This window comes from Spodoptera frugiperda, chromosome 20 (assembly GCF_023101765.2).
Source record: "Spodoptera frugiperda isolate SF20-4 chromosome 20, AGI-APGP_CSIRO_Sfru_2.0, whole genome shotgun sequence".
Lineage (NCBI taxonomy): Eukaryota > Metazoa > Arthropoda > Insecta > Lepidoptera > Noctuidae > Spodoptera > Spodoptera frugiperda.
The window spans coordinates 9482075-9502068 of NC_064231.1; the positions used below are offsets into that span (position 1 = coordinate 9482075).

The window sequence follows — 19994 nt, forward strand, 5'->3', positions numbered from 1 at the left end:
TTTTAGCCTAAAATACGAATAGTTTCCCATTTAATATTAATGCACCTTCAAGTAAATATGGCAGTGCACTCTTAAACATAAAAACATACAAGACACGTAAACTATGTTAGTTATACCTCTAAATAAAACTAAATTTCTACCTACACCGTGCGAGCACTACCTTTTCCACGAGGCCCAATAAAAATAGAAAAAACACTCATCTCGTATAAAATAAACTCACCCGCACAAATAAAATATTAACTAAATATTCACTACACTATCTAATAAAATATCGGACATATTTCAATATACGTCTCTAAGAGAACGGCCCTATCGATATTTATTTGTGTAGTAACACCCCGCCGGCCGCTGTGGAGTCCGAAAACGCCATTGGTATCGTAATAAATCGTTAGAGACGTGCCGTACTGCCGCTGGAGTTCAGTTACTAGTACGCTGTTTTTACTGGCAATAGTTTTCCGTTAATCTACTATAACCGACGCGGCTGTAAGGACCGCCGCTGGCCGCGCAAGGGTTACGTTAATGTGAAATCTGAATAATTTTAATTCCTTTTTAATGTCCACCATATCAATACGATTTAATTAAAGTACGATGTGATCACATTTATTAATTCTAGCTACGCGAGCAGTAGGTGAAGTGTATACCTTCTCTAAATCTTTAGATGACACGAATGTCTGTGAAATATGTTATGAATCTTCAGCTGAGATGGGGAACATCGCAAAAAATCACGCATTAATAATAAACTAAGCGTGTGGAAGCGGCGATAGGTAGCGCCACGTGTCACTTTGAATATAAAGTACTATAACCTAGATACATATTTGCTCACTCAGCAAAGAACGCAAGCGTGATAATGTCTTCACAGCACTTCTATAACACACGCATGTACGCAATTATGGAAATAAAAATAACAGTTAGGTATCATTAAATAAAGCACCAACTTTATGATTAATTAATATATGTATGTAGGTATATAGCTTTATTTTATAACCGTCTTATAAATCAGTATTTGATCGGATCCAATTGAATCAAAAATATTTATTGGCCGTAATTCGAGTGCGTCCCGCGTCGATCGCAATGTGAATAGATTACGTTTACTTCGCGCAACTTTTCTCCAATACAACGACACTTCTAGTAGTTTACGGACGGTGTAAAACACGGCCACCGCACTTTTACGAGTGTCGCTTAACATATAGTGCCGTAAAACTGAGAAACTACCAAAAACTACACGTACAGACATAAACAATGGTCATTTCGCAGTTCGTTAGCTAATTGGATCGTAATGTATCGTTATGCTACAGCAATCAAATTAATGATATTTCTTCGGGTGTCGTGTCTACTGTTCAATGTCCGCCATGTGTCATATCATTAAGTTCACACGCGACATAATAGGCACGCGTTATCCTGATATGCTAAACGTTCTGTTCCACAAACATTGAACATAAATTACACATTGCGTTCATTTTGATGCTCATTCGCCGGGTTATTTTTATTTAATTCTAGGCAGGTGCGCTTCGGCCGTGTTTCAGCCAATATTTTTGCACGATTACCATGCTGATGAAAAGCCAACATCAGAACATGTTACGTACATGTTTCCACACACGTTCGCACCTACATAGTTTTAATTCCATGTTAAATTACACCTTTGACGAGAAAACATTCCAGTTTTAACGCAAACATTAACAGTGTTCGAAGTCTTAAATTAACTTGCGTAAATTTTACTCTAGTCACCACAAATTGTGATGAGAAATTTTGGCGGAAATGTAAACGGAATTTTATATTAAAATACAATAACAATAAACAGATAAAACCGATTACGGTCTCCGTTGGAACCAATAAGGAGAGATCCCGATCGTGGCTTTTCCCAATAAATATATCGAGATGAGACCAAGATAAACATATCGGAGCGAGCGGGCGCGGGGCGGTAGGTTTAAAATATGCAGCCTTCCGCGCTTCGTGAAATTCGTGTAAACAAGTGTAGCGGCCGACTGCGGATGAATCTTCGGGTATTATTGTATTCATATTCTGTGGGGAAGTAGGCTTCGTCGATACTTTTTTACGTATCGGTTAAGCTGCTCACGAAAATTGAAAGACTTTGTTAGCTTCATACACATAATTCGTCTGAAACATTCCTCCTTCCTGGAATATGATTAAAATTTTATACCACGACCATATGAAAATATTCGTATAAAGTATTGAGATGTGAAATATTTTCATAAGTCTAATATTTTCTTGGGGCAATATTTCCTCAAGTGTAATCGGAGATTTGGTTTGCTGTTAATTTTAAACATGCTACACTTGCGAAATAAATTGAAGATAAGGTAGATCATAAATAGCCATAATTGCTATTTATAAGGCCCATAAAGAGTTAAGTAGGTAATTTTATTTAGCCGAGGGTATATATTAAACGGTTAACCCACATCATTAGGTGGCAAGTTACGGCTGCGGCGCACAAAAGTAACGGAACTGTTGTCGGAAACATATTAATGGTTCCTTCGGACCGACACAAAGAAGTTTGACAAGGCGGCACACAGGTGATCACTGACATGTTTGTGTGCCGAGTTGCCGACCCTTACACTAGCCCGCCCGCCCGCGCTGTTTATGTCTTATCTCATAATACGTATTACGTTTACTACAAACAGTTATGAATTAACTTGATGCTTATGACTGACATATTACTTGACGCGGGAAAATACTGAATGAGAGTCAAGTCAATGAATTTCCATTCTTACTAATGAAATTTTAAACATTAAGCTACTTCGTGCATGATGTAGCCCATTTCGGGTAACAAATTAAAATGTATAAACTATGCTATTCAGTGTTTCAAATATTATTCGCGTATTGATATCGTGAATGATTTTCAATGTGAAATCCGCCTCGTGTATCTGAATTTTATTTCTAGCTCCGCTTTCAACACCAGAATTCAGACGTACAATGTTAACATGAACAATATTTCTACTAAATCTTATACAACAAAGAATGTATTGTACCACTACAAAATTGTATTATGTAGCGCTCAGAAAATATGATAACTGCATTCCAATTTCGATATTCAATAGTTGCGAACACCGAACTATTTCAAAAATCTCATAAAGAATCGACATTTGAAACATTTAGTTGCAAATATCGCGTGTATGAAATTGACTGATAGTTTGCCACTAGTTAAACGATCAGTATGGTGAATAAAAAACATATGTCGCGATAAATTCATATGCAAATAACTGAGCGAATGCGCATCCAGCGAAAGTTAAACGGTGAGGATAAAAGTTGTGCAAATATGTTCATTTGGGCGAATAAAAATGATCAGCGCGCGATGCGACGTGATGCGAGCGTGTGCGGCGCATAGGAATGTGAACGCACGCACTCTGTTAGCACAGCCATGGACGGGCTGTCCGAAACTATACCTATTTAATGCTACTTAGTTATGTGATTGCTTATAGGATTTAATAAATCACAATTCTTAAAGAGTAACTATTAACAACAAAGTGCAAACTACTACGCTAGCTGTTTTTTATTTTTTCTGTAGTAAACTTTGTACTGCAAAGTAAGGATTCAATTCAATTAAGTATTAAAGTTCATTTCGCAAGTTTTATTTGTTTATTTTCTAGTAAAAAAACGATTAATTTCTTGACGAAGTTTCCAATAGCGGCCACCCCTGTGCAAGCACGTGCGAGAGCAAAACGAAGCAGAATGCATCGTAGCGGACAAGCGGAAGTCAACCCGGCAAGTAATATATTTTTAATTGATGCATACAGCGGCCGATGTGTCGAGTAAACATTTACGGGTTTATTCGAACGATGACAGAGCCGCCTTTGTTGGTCGATTTTAACTCAAAACATTAATTGGCGGAAAAGTGTGCAATTCGCATGTTTAAACTTTCAGTCGATGTAAATATTAACATAGTAATTATGGGGGCGTTGATTGTATGTGTCGATTTTAATTTTGTGTGCACTCTTTGTTGTTGCTTTCGAGGTTCATTAATGCAGTAATGGGGTATGAGAGTGATTCAATATTAGTTTTACGTAACTCGGTAACTATGTTAATTGATATCAATATCAATAATGAGATACAATAAATTACTGGCGGAAATGTTATCAACAAGCCAAATATGAAGGGGGGATGCTTTCTCGGTTAATCCTGCAGATATTTTTATTTAATTAAAACAAATGCGTGATGTAACTATGCAGTGACTGCAGTTTTAAAACAATTTTTAATTTCCGTTGTAGGGCCGGCCAATGCACTGAATGCCAATTACTGGTAGTAGCGTTACTACTGAGCACATGGAATGTGAAGCCTAGCTCTCGGGTAAGCGACCGATTTGTGTACCCCGTACAATACGCCACTATGTGAATCAATGGAGATCAGGTATGCGGCGCAGGAACGTTCAATCACTCCTCGTGGAATAGATAACGTTTGTTTTAAAACACCGAATTAAATTGTAAAAGTATTTGAATGTTGTTTGGTGTTTAGTTTCGTACAATGTAGTATTTATTTATTGAAATCGCAATTTCAATATGATTTTGTATTTATATAAATGAATTGCCTCATTTATAAATACAAAAATAGTACACGCGCAGTACAAAAATAGCAAAGAAAAATCAGTGTAAGTAAATATAATAAAACTTTTAAATCTTTCTCTCAGATATTTGGGTACAACAAAGAATTGTTGGTTAACAACAAATATCCGAATTCAATACTAGCTAACCCGTTGAAAAATAAATTTGTGCCCCGGCGGATGTGTGCGCTTGCCAAGCTTGCTACCCTTTGGGACGTGAATTGCCTGCTTGCACGTTGCACAATAACAGTTTTCTTACCATCGTGGTGTTCGATACATTTCGGGCGGGACACCCCTATATTTCCGAACACTCTTTGCAAAATGACACTTATTGAACTTAGTTTAGAACGTTTTAAATCAACAAAATAAAAACTTTCCTGTCGCAATAAATAACTTTTCCGGCTCGCAAACGTTAAAAACTAATAGGAACTTTTACTAAGATTAATTACGAGATCAACGTTCAAAGCCATTCATCAATTCCACCGTGAACACAAAGCCATCAGGGGTGTCGCGGAACTTCTTACGTTATTGAAATTTACTTTTTAAAACAATGTTAAAGTGCACAACGCTCGTATTTACGCTGCAACCGGCGGATGGCTTGTGGGCAAAGTTTTTACGATGGCCCGTCCCGGGGAATATTGTTGGTGCATTAACGTTTAATGCCCTCCGCAGTTTCACTAAAATTTAAAATTGGTTCGCGAAACAGTTGCAGCGATTAGACTGGATTGCGAGACCGGACTAATTTTCGGGATGAGTTTCGAGTAATATGTTTTCAATTACTTTTCTGTAATAAAAGTAAATTAGATGTTACTTTTTTATGAGTTTAAGCTTGAAACCTAGCAACTAAAGTTCTTTAAGAGTTAAGAGATTTAGGGATGTACCTTTTTGCAACAGTAAATAAAACTTTTCTCCTTCACACAGATTACCCAGTCCCGTTCCGTAACTCGCATACACGTCATTTTAAGCAAGTTTATGTATGAAGGGGACAGAGAGTTGGTACGTCAGAGCGGTATCAATTTCCGGCCTTCCACTGCCATTTGATTTATGTTTGCCATCTGTTTTTTTTTCAATGAAACTACAGTTTGTTCCTGAGAGGAAATGCAGGTAGGAACACTTCGCAATAGAAGTAAAAAGGCAGTGGTTTCTATAAATGTCGTGAATAAATGTTGAACACATATTTATTATAAATCACGTAAAATGATACTGGATACCTACGTGACAAAATTAACTAAGTCGCCTAAGTAATAGATATATGTGTGCAAATATAAAACTATATACATCAAATAAATAACCAATCTTACAAATTCATTCGGTAATAAGTCGAAGTCAAAGGCTATATCACTAAAGCGTAATTATTATAATGAAATTAGAAGCCATTTTTATAAGATTTTCCTGTTTTATATACATAAGGAAAAAAGAAAAGGAAAAAAGCCATCCTTATATCGAGAATCGAATCAATAATCGTTGTTTATTATCTTTAATGGTATTATTAAATTACATAGCCACATAATTTAATATGAGAGGTAATAGTAATCTATCTAAATGAAACGATCACGGCTCTAATCGGGTTGGAACTAATTAAAATCATGCGAAGCATGGTGGCTTACTATAACTACTTAACTAAATAGCTATTACGGTGATAGTTTTACGACAATAGCTCAGTATAAACTATCGATAATAGGGAAAGGGGAAACTATACTATAAATGAAAACAATAGTAGACTCAGTAAGCCAATAAATTGCTTAACCCCATTACATACTTAAGACCTATCTTATATCTAGAATTATGTAAACAATAAATGACAAGTTTAACTAAAATGATTATAAAACATTAGTACCTAAGTATTACCAATTGTAAGTTAAGGAAAAATATCTAAAAACCACCTACGTATCTGCTTCCCCTATTAAAATTGATAGTGGTGTAAGGTGCCAACCAAAACAACAACACCGCGGTGACTAGACGAAACACATACACGTACAGTATTCGACAAAAGTGCTACCGACCTTAATATTGTTAGGAAACAGTAACCTCTCAGGTGCTGGCAGGCTATATAACCATTCAATGATTAATACTCCCGGGATGACACGACGAAGAACGAAAACCATACGCTTTTCTTCCTATACGTAGCTAACGTGCACTGAAACTTGTGTTGCTAACTATACTTATGTGACTATTTACGTCATGAATGGTAGTCATAAGGGAATTGGGGAAAGGTTTTTTTTTAGCTTTATACAATGGAAAATTGATGTCTTTAGTAGTAAGTTTGGAACGCGTACATTGTACTCATGTATTACAGTGGGTGGTGAACCGGAAAAGAAATAAGTTTCGTGTAGCTAGTAATAAATTCATAATTGAAACATTAATTTACCCATTAGAAAGTAAATCGGCCTAAGCCGCTACATTTGTAGCATGCATATAAACACACAATCGTAAAATCAGACTTGTATAATTATGTACTTTAAAATGTGAAAAGTTAAAGGAAGGCAAGTGAATACGTGTAACAAAACATTTACAATCAGACCGATTCGGCCATTAATCAAATAAATAAACTAGTAATAAAAAGTTTATAACCTAAAATGTTTAATAAAGTTATCGAACATTCCGTTCGCCTCACCTGGACATCTTCCAAGCAGTCACGTTCATCATACGTGTATCGCAAACGGGATAGCATTTCACGAAGACTAAACACCATACTGATAGAACTAAAGTCACTAAAACCAAGAAGAAACTCAAGAAACACGCGAGAACCAAGAACTGAAATTAATGTGATGACTAATTACACAGATGACAGGAGACAGAACACTGCCGTAATGACGTTTAGTTAAACTTGTTATGTTATTACCCTCAACATTTAATTAATTCACACAAGACTTATTTGATACAACATATTTGACAGATTAGCAAATGTTTACATTTTAACGCGCAATTTTTGAATTATGGTTAGTCATGTTCGACGATTGTCAAATAAATGACGCATTATTTTTATTTAATTTGAAAATGGAACAAACTTTTTTATTGTTTTTAATTATGAACGTAATGTATTCTCTTTGTGGCTAATTACATATTTTCTCCGTTTTATTGATGTTTCAACAAAAAGGATTTAATGTAATATTATTTTTCAACAAAAATGCTGATCTTATTTATAGAAGGTTAGTTCCTTGCTTCAAGCTTTGAATAAATTCTTTTCCCAAGAAAGAAGGCGGAATTAAAAAGATTTTATTTTGAATCTTGAGTTTATTACAGCATTCTTAAATGCAATAGACATTGGTGTCATTTTCCAGGTGCCGTGTAAATCTGAGAATCGGTGCAAGTGGAAGTTTGTTTTATTAAATTACCCGCGAGTTTTTCTTGAGTTTTATTTCTGCTATTTAATCAAATGCATTTTTCGTCTTTATGTTATCTGAATCCGGTAGGAATTTAAGAAAATAGTTTGTCGTGAACAGAGATAAATATAGATTTGGAAACAATCGTTTAGTTTTCATTTTATCCATAGTTGATGACGTATTCAAATAAAATTACGAATATAGGTGATGCCGTGTGAGTTTTTAGCCAGTTTATCTTTGTTTTTAAAAGTATCCGATATGTTGGCAACTGATGAAACTTGCTAATTAGTCCGTTCGACCGAGGCACACACTGCAGACTGCTGTCCTAATTAACTGGGACCATAATTAACGTTGTGTGGAATTAGTAGGTACATAGTGGACTTTGGGTTAAGCAGAACTTGGTGCGGTTAGTTTTTGGATGGGTAGCGCTTTTATCATGGTTGCTTGTTACTGTGAGAAGGTAAGTAGTAGAAGTAATGTTTAGAACATCTCACATTTTTCTCTTCTTTTTAAAGTAATATATCCTGTTATTAAGCATTATACGGCTTATAGTCGAATAATAGATAATATATTGCTCGACCTCACGCACATACCTAGTCACACTTATCTTTATTCGATTTTCAACTTTATAATTTCATAATATAGTTTAAAATAGCCTAAATAGAATTGACCATTCGAGATTGTTTGACGCGCTGGAAACCGTACATTTAGCTTAGATTTTCCAAACGTGTCGCTGTCAGGTTCTCTTTATGACTAAAGCTGACCTTTAGTCCGGACAGGAGATAAAGCCTATTCCTCTGTGACGTCACAACATTCACTAATTGATTTTGACAGAATCACTTAGCCGAGCTCAGAGGCTTAGGAAATAGGAATATTTGCTGTTTTGTCCTTGTGTTCTGTTGTATATTTAGGTACTGGTATTTGTTTACTTGTACTGTTGTTGCTACCTGACACAATTAGATTCCAATAAAAAACTCAATACATTAATCAACACGGAATCGACGATCCCATACTCAGTTATAACAAATTGTCACCAGAAAAAAAAAACACAATCCCACTGGGCCAACAGGACTGTCTAAACTGTAAAATCCCTAAAACGGAATATTTGATACAATAACCAATGAAAAATGCAACAACCCTGAATATTAGATCGAATTCGTATATACTCCCTAAGGCCGTTTCCACATGGCAGGGCGTGTGCTCACATATAATAATCGCAGCGGAAACGCTGTCGCACGCGCGGCCCGTTGGAGCGGAGGTGTCAAACGACAAATTTCACGGCGCGACTGTCCTTAGATCTCTTCCCGCTTTGTTGCGCGCTAGTGTCGCTAACGTGCGCACTCCCTTAGGCAATGTGACTTTTTAATTTTATAAGTCTCGACGTAGTTTTTGCGCACAGGTGAGCTTCTCAACTTGCTTCAAACTGCTTTTAACTTTATTGTTATGTCATAAAACTAAAAATCTATGAAAGAGATGCCGTTTTAAGTCTATGTTGACGTCTGCATATGTATAGAAACTAAGATGATTCGTTTGTACAAGTAAACTAAACAATACGTTTTGATGTGACATAAACACTGTATCAGTACATTGTGTGCCTTTACGTGATATTACAACTAATTAATCTACGTGGAAATTCGAACTCACATCGCAACGTCAAAGATGAACGTATTCGAAACAGCTGTCAATTACAGTGTAGCGTAACATTGTTCTGAGAGTAAAGCACTGGGATTAGATTCCAATTGCAGACGCATCTGTCCACTAATGAACGTTGGCACGTGCATACTGGGGGCTACTATCTGACACCTCACGGATCTGGGCGCCTGGTACCTCGACATTGACTGCCTGACAGATCCAGGAAGGTTTACGAACATACTACTCGTATTGTGTAGAAAACAATATAAAAATATTTATTTTCTCTAGTCAAGATGTACCTAATACATACAATAATATTGAATAAGAAAAAAATACTAAGTATCCATGTTCAATATTTTATTACCACGAAAAATCACAGGTTAAGTAATCAAGTTGTATGAAGAAATTTAATCAGAAGTCCTAGTAATTTTAAAATAATAATATTTTTATGACAAATTCTAATAAGTAACTTCCTCGAACTCCTTAATTTTATGTAGCCCTGGTAAGTAAATGTAGTCTAACTTACATTACTATGTTACTAGTTATTATTTTGTTGACAAGTGACCAAGAACAGTAAAAATACGAGTATATGGTACGAACGTGGTTCATAGTCGAAAATTAAAAATTTTATTCAGTCGCAACACGTATGAAATAAATAGTTAATAAGTTATCTTTTAAAAGAAACTCTGATTGGTTTTAGCTATTTCCATTTGCAGTATATGTACTAATTTACAATATCTAATTAATTTATCCTTGCATCTTTGAAATTGATAACTTAAATTAGTATTGTCTTTAATCAGAAAAGCATTAGCTTTTAATAAGCAAGATTGATATTCACTAAAATAATTCTATCGTAACTAATAAAACCAGTCATATACTACATTCCACTTCAGTCCTTTCATAAAGGGGACACTTACTTCAGTATCTCAAAAGTACTTAAAGACCCTTGTAACAAGCCAAATTGCATTCTATGATATTCGAAACGAGTCCAGACCAGTCCTAATCTCGTCTAATGAATAAGAGAAGCACTGACTGCAAATAAAAAGAAAACCTTTTTACTAGAATGGCGAACAATAATAATACATCTATACATGGAGGTCCATTTACCGAACTATACCGAATAGCTACGTATTAGGAGGCTCATTCAATTCCCAAAATGTAGTAAATGTTGTGAACTTTACGGTTAAGGCCTTCATGTACCGATATTAGTGAAAGAATTGCCATAAAGATCGAGAACACCAGTCGTAAACGTGTATGGGGTGTACACCGAACACAGCCTAAAAATAAATTCTTCTACGAACTTTACTTTGTAACTAAGCTTTACTTTAAGTAGTTTCCGACTTGAAATTGAGTTGTTTTACTGTAGTGCAACATTGCACTCCCTTGAACTTGAAGTATTCAAGTAATTTAATCTAGTTGTAAGAATTTGAACAACTTTTGAACTACTTAGTAATGTCAGTTGAGTAACGAAATATGTAGTTAATTCATTTCACATATTTAAAAGTATAGATATTTTAAAGGCCTAAAAAAACTAGTTTTAAAAACAAACGTCCATGAACTATCATGAGAGAGGGGTTATTTAGCTCCACCGGGGAACGAAACCGGATCCACTGACAACGTTCACAATAACATCTTGAGAACGAGGCAATCAGTTATAAATTCAATATGTTTACATTATTGAAATAACTGTGAAAGTAAGGAAAGTTGACAAATGTACTTGCATACATGTGGGTAAAGATGTTAAGTAGGTATGTATTTATACGTTAGAAATTGATAGTCTATTAACCAACAGACACATCACTGTTACTGCAATATCATTAAGCGAAGGAGGCTGTTGCTTACGACACGACACGTAAATTGACTTAAGTATTCATGGCCTGATGAATAAGTGATAGGAATGAGCCGGGATGCGATCGAATCAGGCCCGATTTCAATGACCGGAATAAGTTTCGCAGAGGTTTCTCTCCGGACGAGGTCCAACTGTTATCTCACCCCCGCCCCACACAGGTAGCACACTGCTACACCAAGGAAGTAGAAATGATAAACATACCGGTACGCGCCGGGATCTACTCGAGTCAACAGAAAAATTGCGTTACGAAAAACAAGGAATAGTACCTAAGAAAGAATAAAAAAATAGTAACACACGTAAAAAGATACTTTCACATTGTAATGCTCGCTCATATTTCATACATAAATTTTGCACATGCGTCGGAGAATAACACAAAGCATGCGAAAGCTTCTTTAAATATTCCTTTCCTTCATAATCAAAGTGCTGCGTTTGTAAGATAAGAATTCCCCACGCGCCGAGACGTTGACTGTGTGAGAGAATCGTTACATCAACGAATTATTTTACTCAGCTATTTGTCAAAAATACTTCGACAAATACTTGCGAGATGATACTGCTCCATAGTCCTTAGATGTTTACTCGTTTGTTATAAGGCTTTTACGATTTAATTAATATCTTAAGCTCCTGAATCGTGTAACAAACATTAATTAGTTACAAAATACACATTTAACAACTATCAACGTTTAATAAAACGTACTTAAGGAGTTTGTTGATTTCGTAAACAAAACTCGAGTCTACAGAGACCTACGAAAAAGTTTCATTTACTTTTTTATGCGGTAAAAATCTCAATTTCTTTTATACGTGTAAGAGCTTACCAGAGACGCGTGGAAAAGTTACTTAAAATCGTATATAAACAGAAATAACGTCTCCGCGGATTATTTAAAGCAACCCGTGAAATTTCAATGAATATCCTTAAAAAGCGGAGATTAAACCAAAAAAGTTTTTGTATTTGCTTAGCACTTCACAGCTGATATAACTGGATTGCAAAAGTTCTGAGGATGAGCATAAAAATGCTCGAGTTGGGGGAAGAAAAGAAAATCAGTATTAAGAGTGTCGCAATAACTGTGAGTGTGTTTTTGTTACAAAGTTCTTGAGTAACTAGGTAACGCTGGTATAATAGCCGCTGAGTAACGTTTTATGACTTACGTCGGCGAATAACTACCTAACACCCTGTATAAAAGTATGCCTGTTATTTTATTCAAAAGTAATGTCATTTAGGATGCTCGAAATTGCTGGCGAATCAAGTGTAGTACATGTTCAGGTATAGTGATGTTGTATTGGGGGTAATAGATTTTTTATACCTACTTTTTAGATTCATTTTTTCATAGATAATAATGATTAGAAGAGGGATGTATTATGTCACAAAACTAGTCTTAATTCATCTCAGCTAAAATGTAGATAAGGAAATCAAGTATGGAAGCAGTGCTTACTATTATTGCGTAAGATACACGGTCATATAACCACAAATTGAATTTTATTAGGTAGGTTACTACTTTTTCCTCGCTTTTTCATTATAGTGGTATAATATAATATGTTCCCTTCCATTTTCCTAACATCGCAGGCAACTTAGATACAGGACAAGTACTTACACGTAGGACCATTGAAACCGTTATGAACCTTTATAAATAACATCTAAGCATGTTCATTAAAAGCTCCTCTTTCATCTCAAACGTCTCCGACGACAAAAAATACTAAAGAAATATTATTTCGTTTCACCATTTTCTCCAAAGTTGCCAATTCATGATAGGACTACAGTTAGCTAGATGGATATTATCTATTCATCGGAAGACCCGAGCCCTCTCGACTACAAAACAGGATCACTTGCGAACGAAAATGTATTGAAATCACAATGTAACCTGAGGCTTTTGTCCATTGAAAACATTTTTTATGCATTAAAAATATCTTAGAAATGTTTATTTAACAATAGCGTTTAAGAGAAATTACTTATTCATGGCACGTTTGAATTTTCCACGCTTTTGTTAACAGCAGGAATCGATTCGTTTGCTTCCATGTAATTTGATCGCTGATGCAACTCAAATTGTATGTTTTTGACGCTGTTCTGCCGAGTTGCAGGATACATTTAGTTTTGCTATTCCATTTCATACACAATTCCATTTATTAGGAATGAGAATTTGATGATACATTGGATTCGAATCAGGTTCGATGGTCCGTAGTGATTTTATGTTAAAAGCGCCAATTTAATCGATCCGACGGAATAAAATAATGAACTGACGGGACCCGCGTCCATAAAACACGATTTTATCATACCGTAGGGAGGGACACGTTTTCGAATATCGTAATAAAAAAGTCACAGATGTCAAATTTATGACGTTGGACCATTGTAAAGAGATTAAAAGATTTACTACGGATGAGGGTGGCAGCTACGAATGTTGCGCTACGCAGCTACGCGGCTGCTACGCAAGTTCTACGAGAAAATTGTTTTACAAGTTGAATAATGCTGTAATCCTTTTGTATCGGTGAAATTCACGTCCGCTCGTGTTACTATTATGGCGAGGAAAAACTGATTGTTTATTCCAGGTAAATACGAGACTATTCATGTTGAATAAACAGATACAATTCCTTAATGGGACTAACTGAATTAAAATTACAAAACTGCAAATAGATTTTAACTCACCAAAGCGTCTTTGGAATAACAGAAAACTTTACGTACCTGGAACAAAAATAAAAATCATAAGTACTTACAAATTAAAAAAATAACATCACAAATATTACGTGCAACAATTAAACGGTGTAATATTTTACAATATAAACAAATTCATTGTAACGTCGCATCCGCGCGTCACGCTAATGTTGGCGTCAAACTCGCAGAATTATGAAACAGATATTTCCCTTGGGGAGGGCGATGCCTTATAAATGTCCGTAACTTAGTGAATAAATCACGGTAAGCGCTAACGCCGCCAAATAAATAATTTTCTTTATTCATCAAAATTAAAAGGAACAGTTGACAAAGCGAGCCTTAATTAAAATCCGATTTTGTTCGCGACTATGGGGTCGATCGCCAAGTTGTTGCCGTTTTTGCCCCAAAGTCGTACGCAACAAACACCATTATTTGAACTTACCCAGATTGCTTTCCCCCTTTCCGAATACAGTAACATTTTGTTTATTTACTAAACACACTTGTTTTCATGAACTGAATCTGTCAATATCGAAGGATTATTGATGTGTTTCTCGTGTTATAATGTTATAAAATAAACATTTTGTGGGTTTCGTAAGTTTAGATTAAGAATAACAGGAAAGCAAAATGGTTATAATACGTTATTTGTACCTATCTATCAATGTCAGAATAGGGCTTCGTTCGTGTAATTGTTATATGGATTTCGTACATAGGGTTTTTGGATTCTTATCTAAGAATACCATCTGGGTTTTATTTCGGTTACCAGAAATGATAGAAAGTTTAGGAGTAAATGGTAAAGTTCGTAATTATCAGAAAAGTGATCATAAATTACACAAATATTTTCTTTCTAAGATATAATACTTTATGTTCATATTTAACTCGAATTCGAATAAGAAGTAAACCTTTTCTATAAATTAACACTTCATTCAGTCTGACACGACCATTACTCCGTTACACCAAGTTTATAGTAATAAAATAAAATAGTACTTTCTGAACCCACGGCCGTAGTCCTGTAACTTGCTAGAAGGTGCATTAGCCAGCGTTTCGAAGCCGACGAGGAGATTACTTAATGGTCTCGACCAGACGCAGACCGCTACGAGAAACGATAAAAAAAATAAAAAATAAACCAGGCAGGTACCTTAAAGGTTTGTTTTGCACCGAGAAATACTGAAATGAAAGTACAACAATAGGATTAGCACGCCCCAGCACGAGAAACTGTTTTCTTATTGTTTTTACGTCCCGTATGGAAGTTAACTTGATTCCAAACCGATGTTTACAACAATTGTTTTAAATATTTTTGTTTTATTTCGAATTTTATACTCATTACGGTTGAATATTGAATGTGATGTTCATATCTCTCATAGTTATTACAATTCAAATTAAAATTAAGGTTTAATACGAGGTATGTATTGGAAAAAATAATTACGAATTTCATAATAACACTCGTTAATTAATGAAAATTACAGGAGGATTTATTTGAGTTTAATGTTGTGCAATTGAATGTTCTTACAACCTCATTTAATATTATTAACGAAAGGATTTTCTCTGTATATGCAAACAACATAAATCTATCGGGTTGTATATGTTTAAGAGTAAAAGATTTATTTGTAAACGGGTGTTCCGTACAAGTGCACATCGAGTTTTCAATTACACAAAGTGATGGCCACACTGAAGCGGGCGTACCGCGGAAAACGCCACCGCGGTCAGGCAACCTGACCGATTGCACACTGCTCACTCGAGACTACTTCAATCCCGGCAAAATCAACACAAACAATCACGAAATAAGGTTAGTTTTCCAACGCTCGCACTGCTGCATCTACGAAAATCGAGGAACAACTCGTTTTCGAAAGGTTGAAGGAAAACTCGATCGCTTTTCCAGGGGGAAGCTCTCAGTGGTTTATTGCGTTATTACCTGGACGTGTCTGCCGCGTCGGGACAGCCGCAATTTGGGGAGAAAAGAACGATATGTTGCGAGGAAAGGGATTTTATAGAGCTCCAGAGCAACGGCTCCAGAGAAAAGACCAAGCGCCCGTCTCAGTCGACGCCTAGCGTAATTTTCTTTGATCGAAAACTCTACAGGACACTACTTCAGTTTTTATTTTCAACCAATTCAATATCGTTGAACGGTTTGTAAGACACGCTTCGGAACATTTCCTAGTATTTTGTTTGTTCCTTTTAGTTTATATTTCGCTTGATTCGTTTGTGTTGCTCGCAATATTCTCTAAGGTGACGATTTTCTCCTTCGTTTTATTTTAAATCACTAACTATTTATAGATTTATTTAACGAAAGGAATCAGGAGAGAAGCAAATTAATTATTTTCTACGTCTTTAGAAATAGATCCATGTCTCAACAAGTATAAGACTCGTATTACACTTCATTCACGACGATCCCATAAGCCATCTACACCGAATACAATTCAATAAAAATGTTAGATGTGACCAAAGATTTGCTCCAATAATCGAGCGGCAAAAACTGTAACTTCGTCTTAGGACCAATGAAATAGGAGTGGATGTCTATAAAATAAAATAATAACCGGTCAATAAAATCTTTCGGGTTTGGGGCAAATCTGTCAAATATGTCTGGCGGACTGTGAAGGGGGATAAGAAAGACGTCGGAGGGTGAAAGGGGCGCCAAGTGGTCGGAACTTGATCTGCCGTAGGTTGATGGCAGTTACCATCAATCGACAGGTAATTGGGGCCATGTCAACTGAGTAAACGATGCCGCCGATGTTCACAATATTTTTTGTTATGCAATAAGAATAGGGATACAATTAAACGAATTAAAATCCTGATTGATAGTTTGTTTTGGACTTATTATAGTGCATACAAATTTTTAAGCGATGAACGTATTCAATATTTTTTTGTATTCAATATTATATTATTATACACACGTGCTTATATAAATAAGCATGTTTTATGAATCTTATCTACTGATCCATCTAGAGAAAAAAGGTAAAAAAAAACAAGAAACGAGATGAGGCATCTGGAGTTTGCGATGAGCAAGAACAACACTACAATAATATGACGAAGTAAAGTTCCCGGCGCCGACAAAGTCGCCGTACCTCCACTAAATTATGTAGGGCCCCGAGCTTGATTGATAGAGAATGCTATTTACCTTCGGTGTCGTGAAATAAAGACGTCCACAGCCCATTATTTATTGACACGGAACGGATTTAAAAAAAAGGTCGAACTTACGACCCAAAGACCAGATTTACTCGTGGTGTGATCGACAAACAGTAATCGGTTTTGTCATTAGGGGTCTTGAAAGACCAAAAGGGAAGTGTAAGTTTCGAACTAATATACTCGTAATGTAACTTTAAATATATGTTTATGTGTCCCAAGGTTCGTGAGTAGGGGTTAGCTATAATGCTGGCTATAATATTATTTAGCGATATACAGTTGCGGATCGTAGGGCCCGTAAAACTAACGCCTCGGCTTCTGTAGTGGCCAATCGCTAAATGTGAGCGTTTGGGGGAGCACGTGACTGGGGTCTGCTATGTAACGCTAACATCTGTATCGAATTTATCCTTTAAACAGGTTTACCTTTTTCAGTAGTTAAGGATACGTATTTTTCTGTTATGGGTAATACAAGTTACATGTAAAACTACTTAATGTAACTATTATAAAAGTTTATAATTATATCTAATGAAGTCTTCTTTAGATTGAACTGTATGGGTTAGTAATTAAATTCCTTGTAATTACGAGTCATCCTAAAAATATCCTAATCTACTGTTCTACAACAGCAAGCCAGTAAAAAATAAACCAGGGCTATAGGAATCAATGTGTGCGCTCCAGTCTCCATAACAATTGAGCCGGGAAATTGCCGACTTGGTCCGATCCGCGCAATAACCTCTGACTCCTCATTATGCAGATTGCCCCTCGACTCACATATGCACGTACACTAAACATCTTCCCGTGGTCCACGTGTTGCTATCATCTACATTTTTACAGCGAACTCTCTGAGATGTGGTCTTTAACTATTTTTCCTTTTTGATGAATTGTGTTTGTGGAATTTGAGCGGGTTGGGATTTGTGTAGTGTTGTATAGTGAATTTTAACATTGAATATTAGTATATAATACGTGATAATTCCAAGTATTATATTGAGAGAGCCATTGTTTGTATAGAAGGTCCAGAATCTGTAACTCTTTCTCATTCAAAACTCACTTTTCAAGAACTACGTTAAACTAAACACACCACTTAAACCAAACCGAAAGTATAGAATAAAAATCTAATATACTCGTATTCTTCACTAAACACCAGCACACTACAACAGAATAAACCTAATTCCAACACACGACTACACACAACATGTACTAACCATCCCTCAGAGATCTCTCATCACGACTGTACAATACATCAACTTCACTAGCGTACAGTTGCGTACAGTTACGTACACTTACGTACAGTTAACTAACGTTTGTAATAAGTGTATCGTCAGCTTTATAATCTGCATAATTGGTAGTCGTAGTAGGATATTGCGTCCACGTGAGGCGGCGTACAATTTTCTGCGCCATTTCCTTTGGAAACGTCCAGTAGGACCGATTCGATGCGCATGCCTGTACGATGCTTAAGTTTTACGCTTAATTGATATAAACTTGGTTTAGTTTAGGTTAGTGTTTTGTATGGGAATATGTTAGTAAAAAAATGTTTGATCCGGTATTTGTGGTATTTAGTATATTAAGTAGGTTATGTACGGTGTAGGTAATTGGACTTCAGGTTCTCCGAGTTTTTATAATTTGGATTGCTGTCTGCGATACGATTTCAATCTGTCGTCTTATCTGTACTTATGGAATGAAATAAAAATTATAGATTCATTTATAGATTTCATCATTGTACTTTTACAATATATCTACTGTGTTTTCTATAATATTTTAATTATCCAGTGATCCATACTAAAACTTAACAAAAAAAACTAGTTTTCTAGACAACAAATTTCTCTCTTTTTTAAACCAATAACAGAACCTGATATCCCTAGAAAAATCTAAAATAACTTTCACCACCATCTTCACTAAAATGAATCTAACCACTAAACTGCTACATAATTTCAATAAAACCCATCCACACTCACAACACATCCACCGTACACAGTTACACAAACAATTGATAACCTGAACGCGTAAGGGTTAACAGATCAAAATGTGTTTGTTTAATTAAACAGGAGTTTCAAGCCAACGTCAGTTAATTTGTTGGCAGATAGACATTTGTGCCCTTTGATTACATTTCACTTGTCCATCGTCTTCTTAGCAATTGACAGAATTACGTTAATGTATCTCAGAATTGTTTAAGATTAATGTAATTAATTGTAGTTGGAGTAATTGTATTGCATTCGGTTTGAATTGTTGGTTTCTGGTTGGTTGGTTTAATGACCTGTGATGTTTGTTGTAAAATGCAATTAATTGGATGACGAAAGTTAATGTTAATTTCGAATTATTTTTATAAACATGTGAAACGACTATGCAATTCTTTATTAAACAGAAGATTACATCGAAGGATATATGAAGAGTTTAAAACCATACCTTTTAAAGAAACTTGTAGTTCTAGTTGAAAAGGAAGAAGATGCAATTTTATATCCATAAATCGATCAAGAGTGAATTTAATTCCTCTATTCTAAACAGTATCAAAACAAAAAGTTCCTACTAACATTACCTACTAAACGTGAACTCAAATTGAACTCTTAAAACGCAAGCACGCGTCGGTGTCGCGTCGCGTCGCGTCGCTGTAAAACTGTCCCACTTAGTGATTTTCACCTAGACCTAGTAACTCGAAAATGATTACGTTCCGCCGTCACGATCGATGCGTCCCGCTCATCCCGGCGTCACGCGATTTGTCGTGCGAGACCACGTTTTTTCATCGTATGAAAGCCCCTATTTATAAAACCTCAGCAAATATTTTCAACGGACCGCTGGCTTTTCTGTTTTTGTTCACCGCATCTCAACTAGATGCATTTATATCATGTTAATTGAAGATAGCTGCGTTTTTTTTCCACGATTTTTTTGCCTTTAATCTGC

General features: G+C 35.7%; 1 protein-coding gene across 12 annotated transcripts in view; it reads right to left on the reverse strand.

The window, feature by feature from the left end:
* LOC118282293 (polypyrimidine tract-binding protein 1) overlaps nt 1-19994 on the reverse strand; it is a 382932-nt gene that overhangs the window by 75341 nt on the left and 287597 nt on the right. For 2 of the 12 annotated variants that reach the window (XM_035603302.2, XM_035603303.2), the window contains exon 1: nt 7164-7355. The exons of 8 other annotated variants lie outside the window; for them this stretch is intronic. In XM_035603302.2, the coding sequence (XP_035459195.1) occupies nt 7164-7241 (78 nt within the window). In that variant the 5' untranslated portion in view covers nt 7242-7355. Of the gene's footprint in view, nt 1-7163; nt 7357-19994 lie in introns of those variants that run through there. 2 more of the 12 variants (XM_035603299.2, XM_035603300.2) reach the window with 2 other exon arrangements.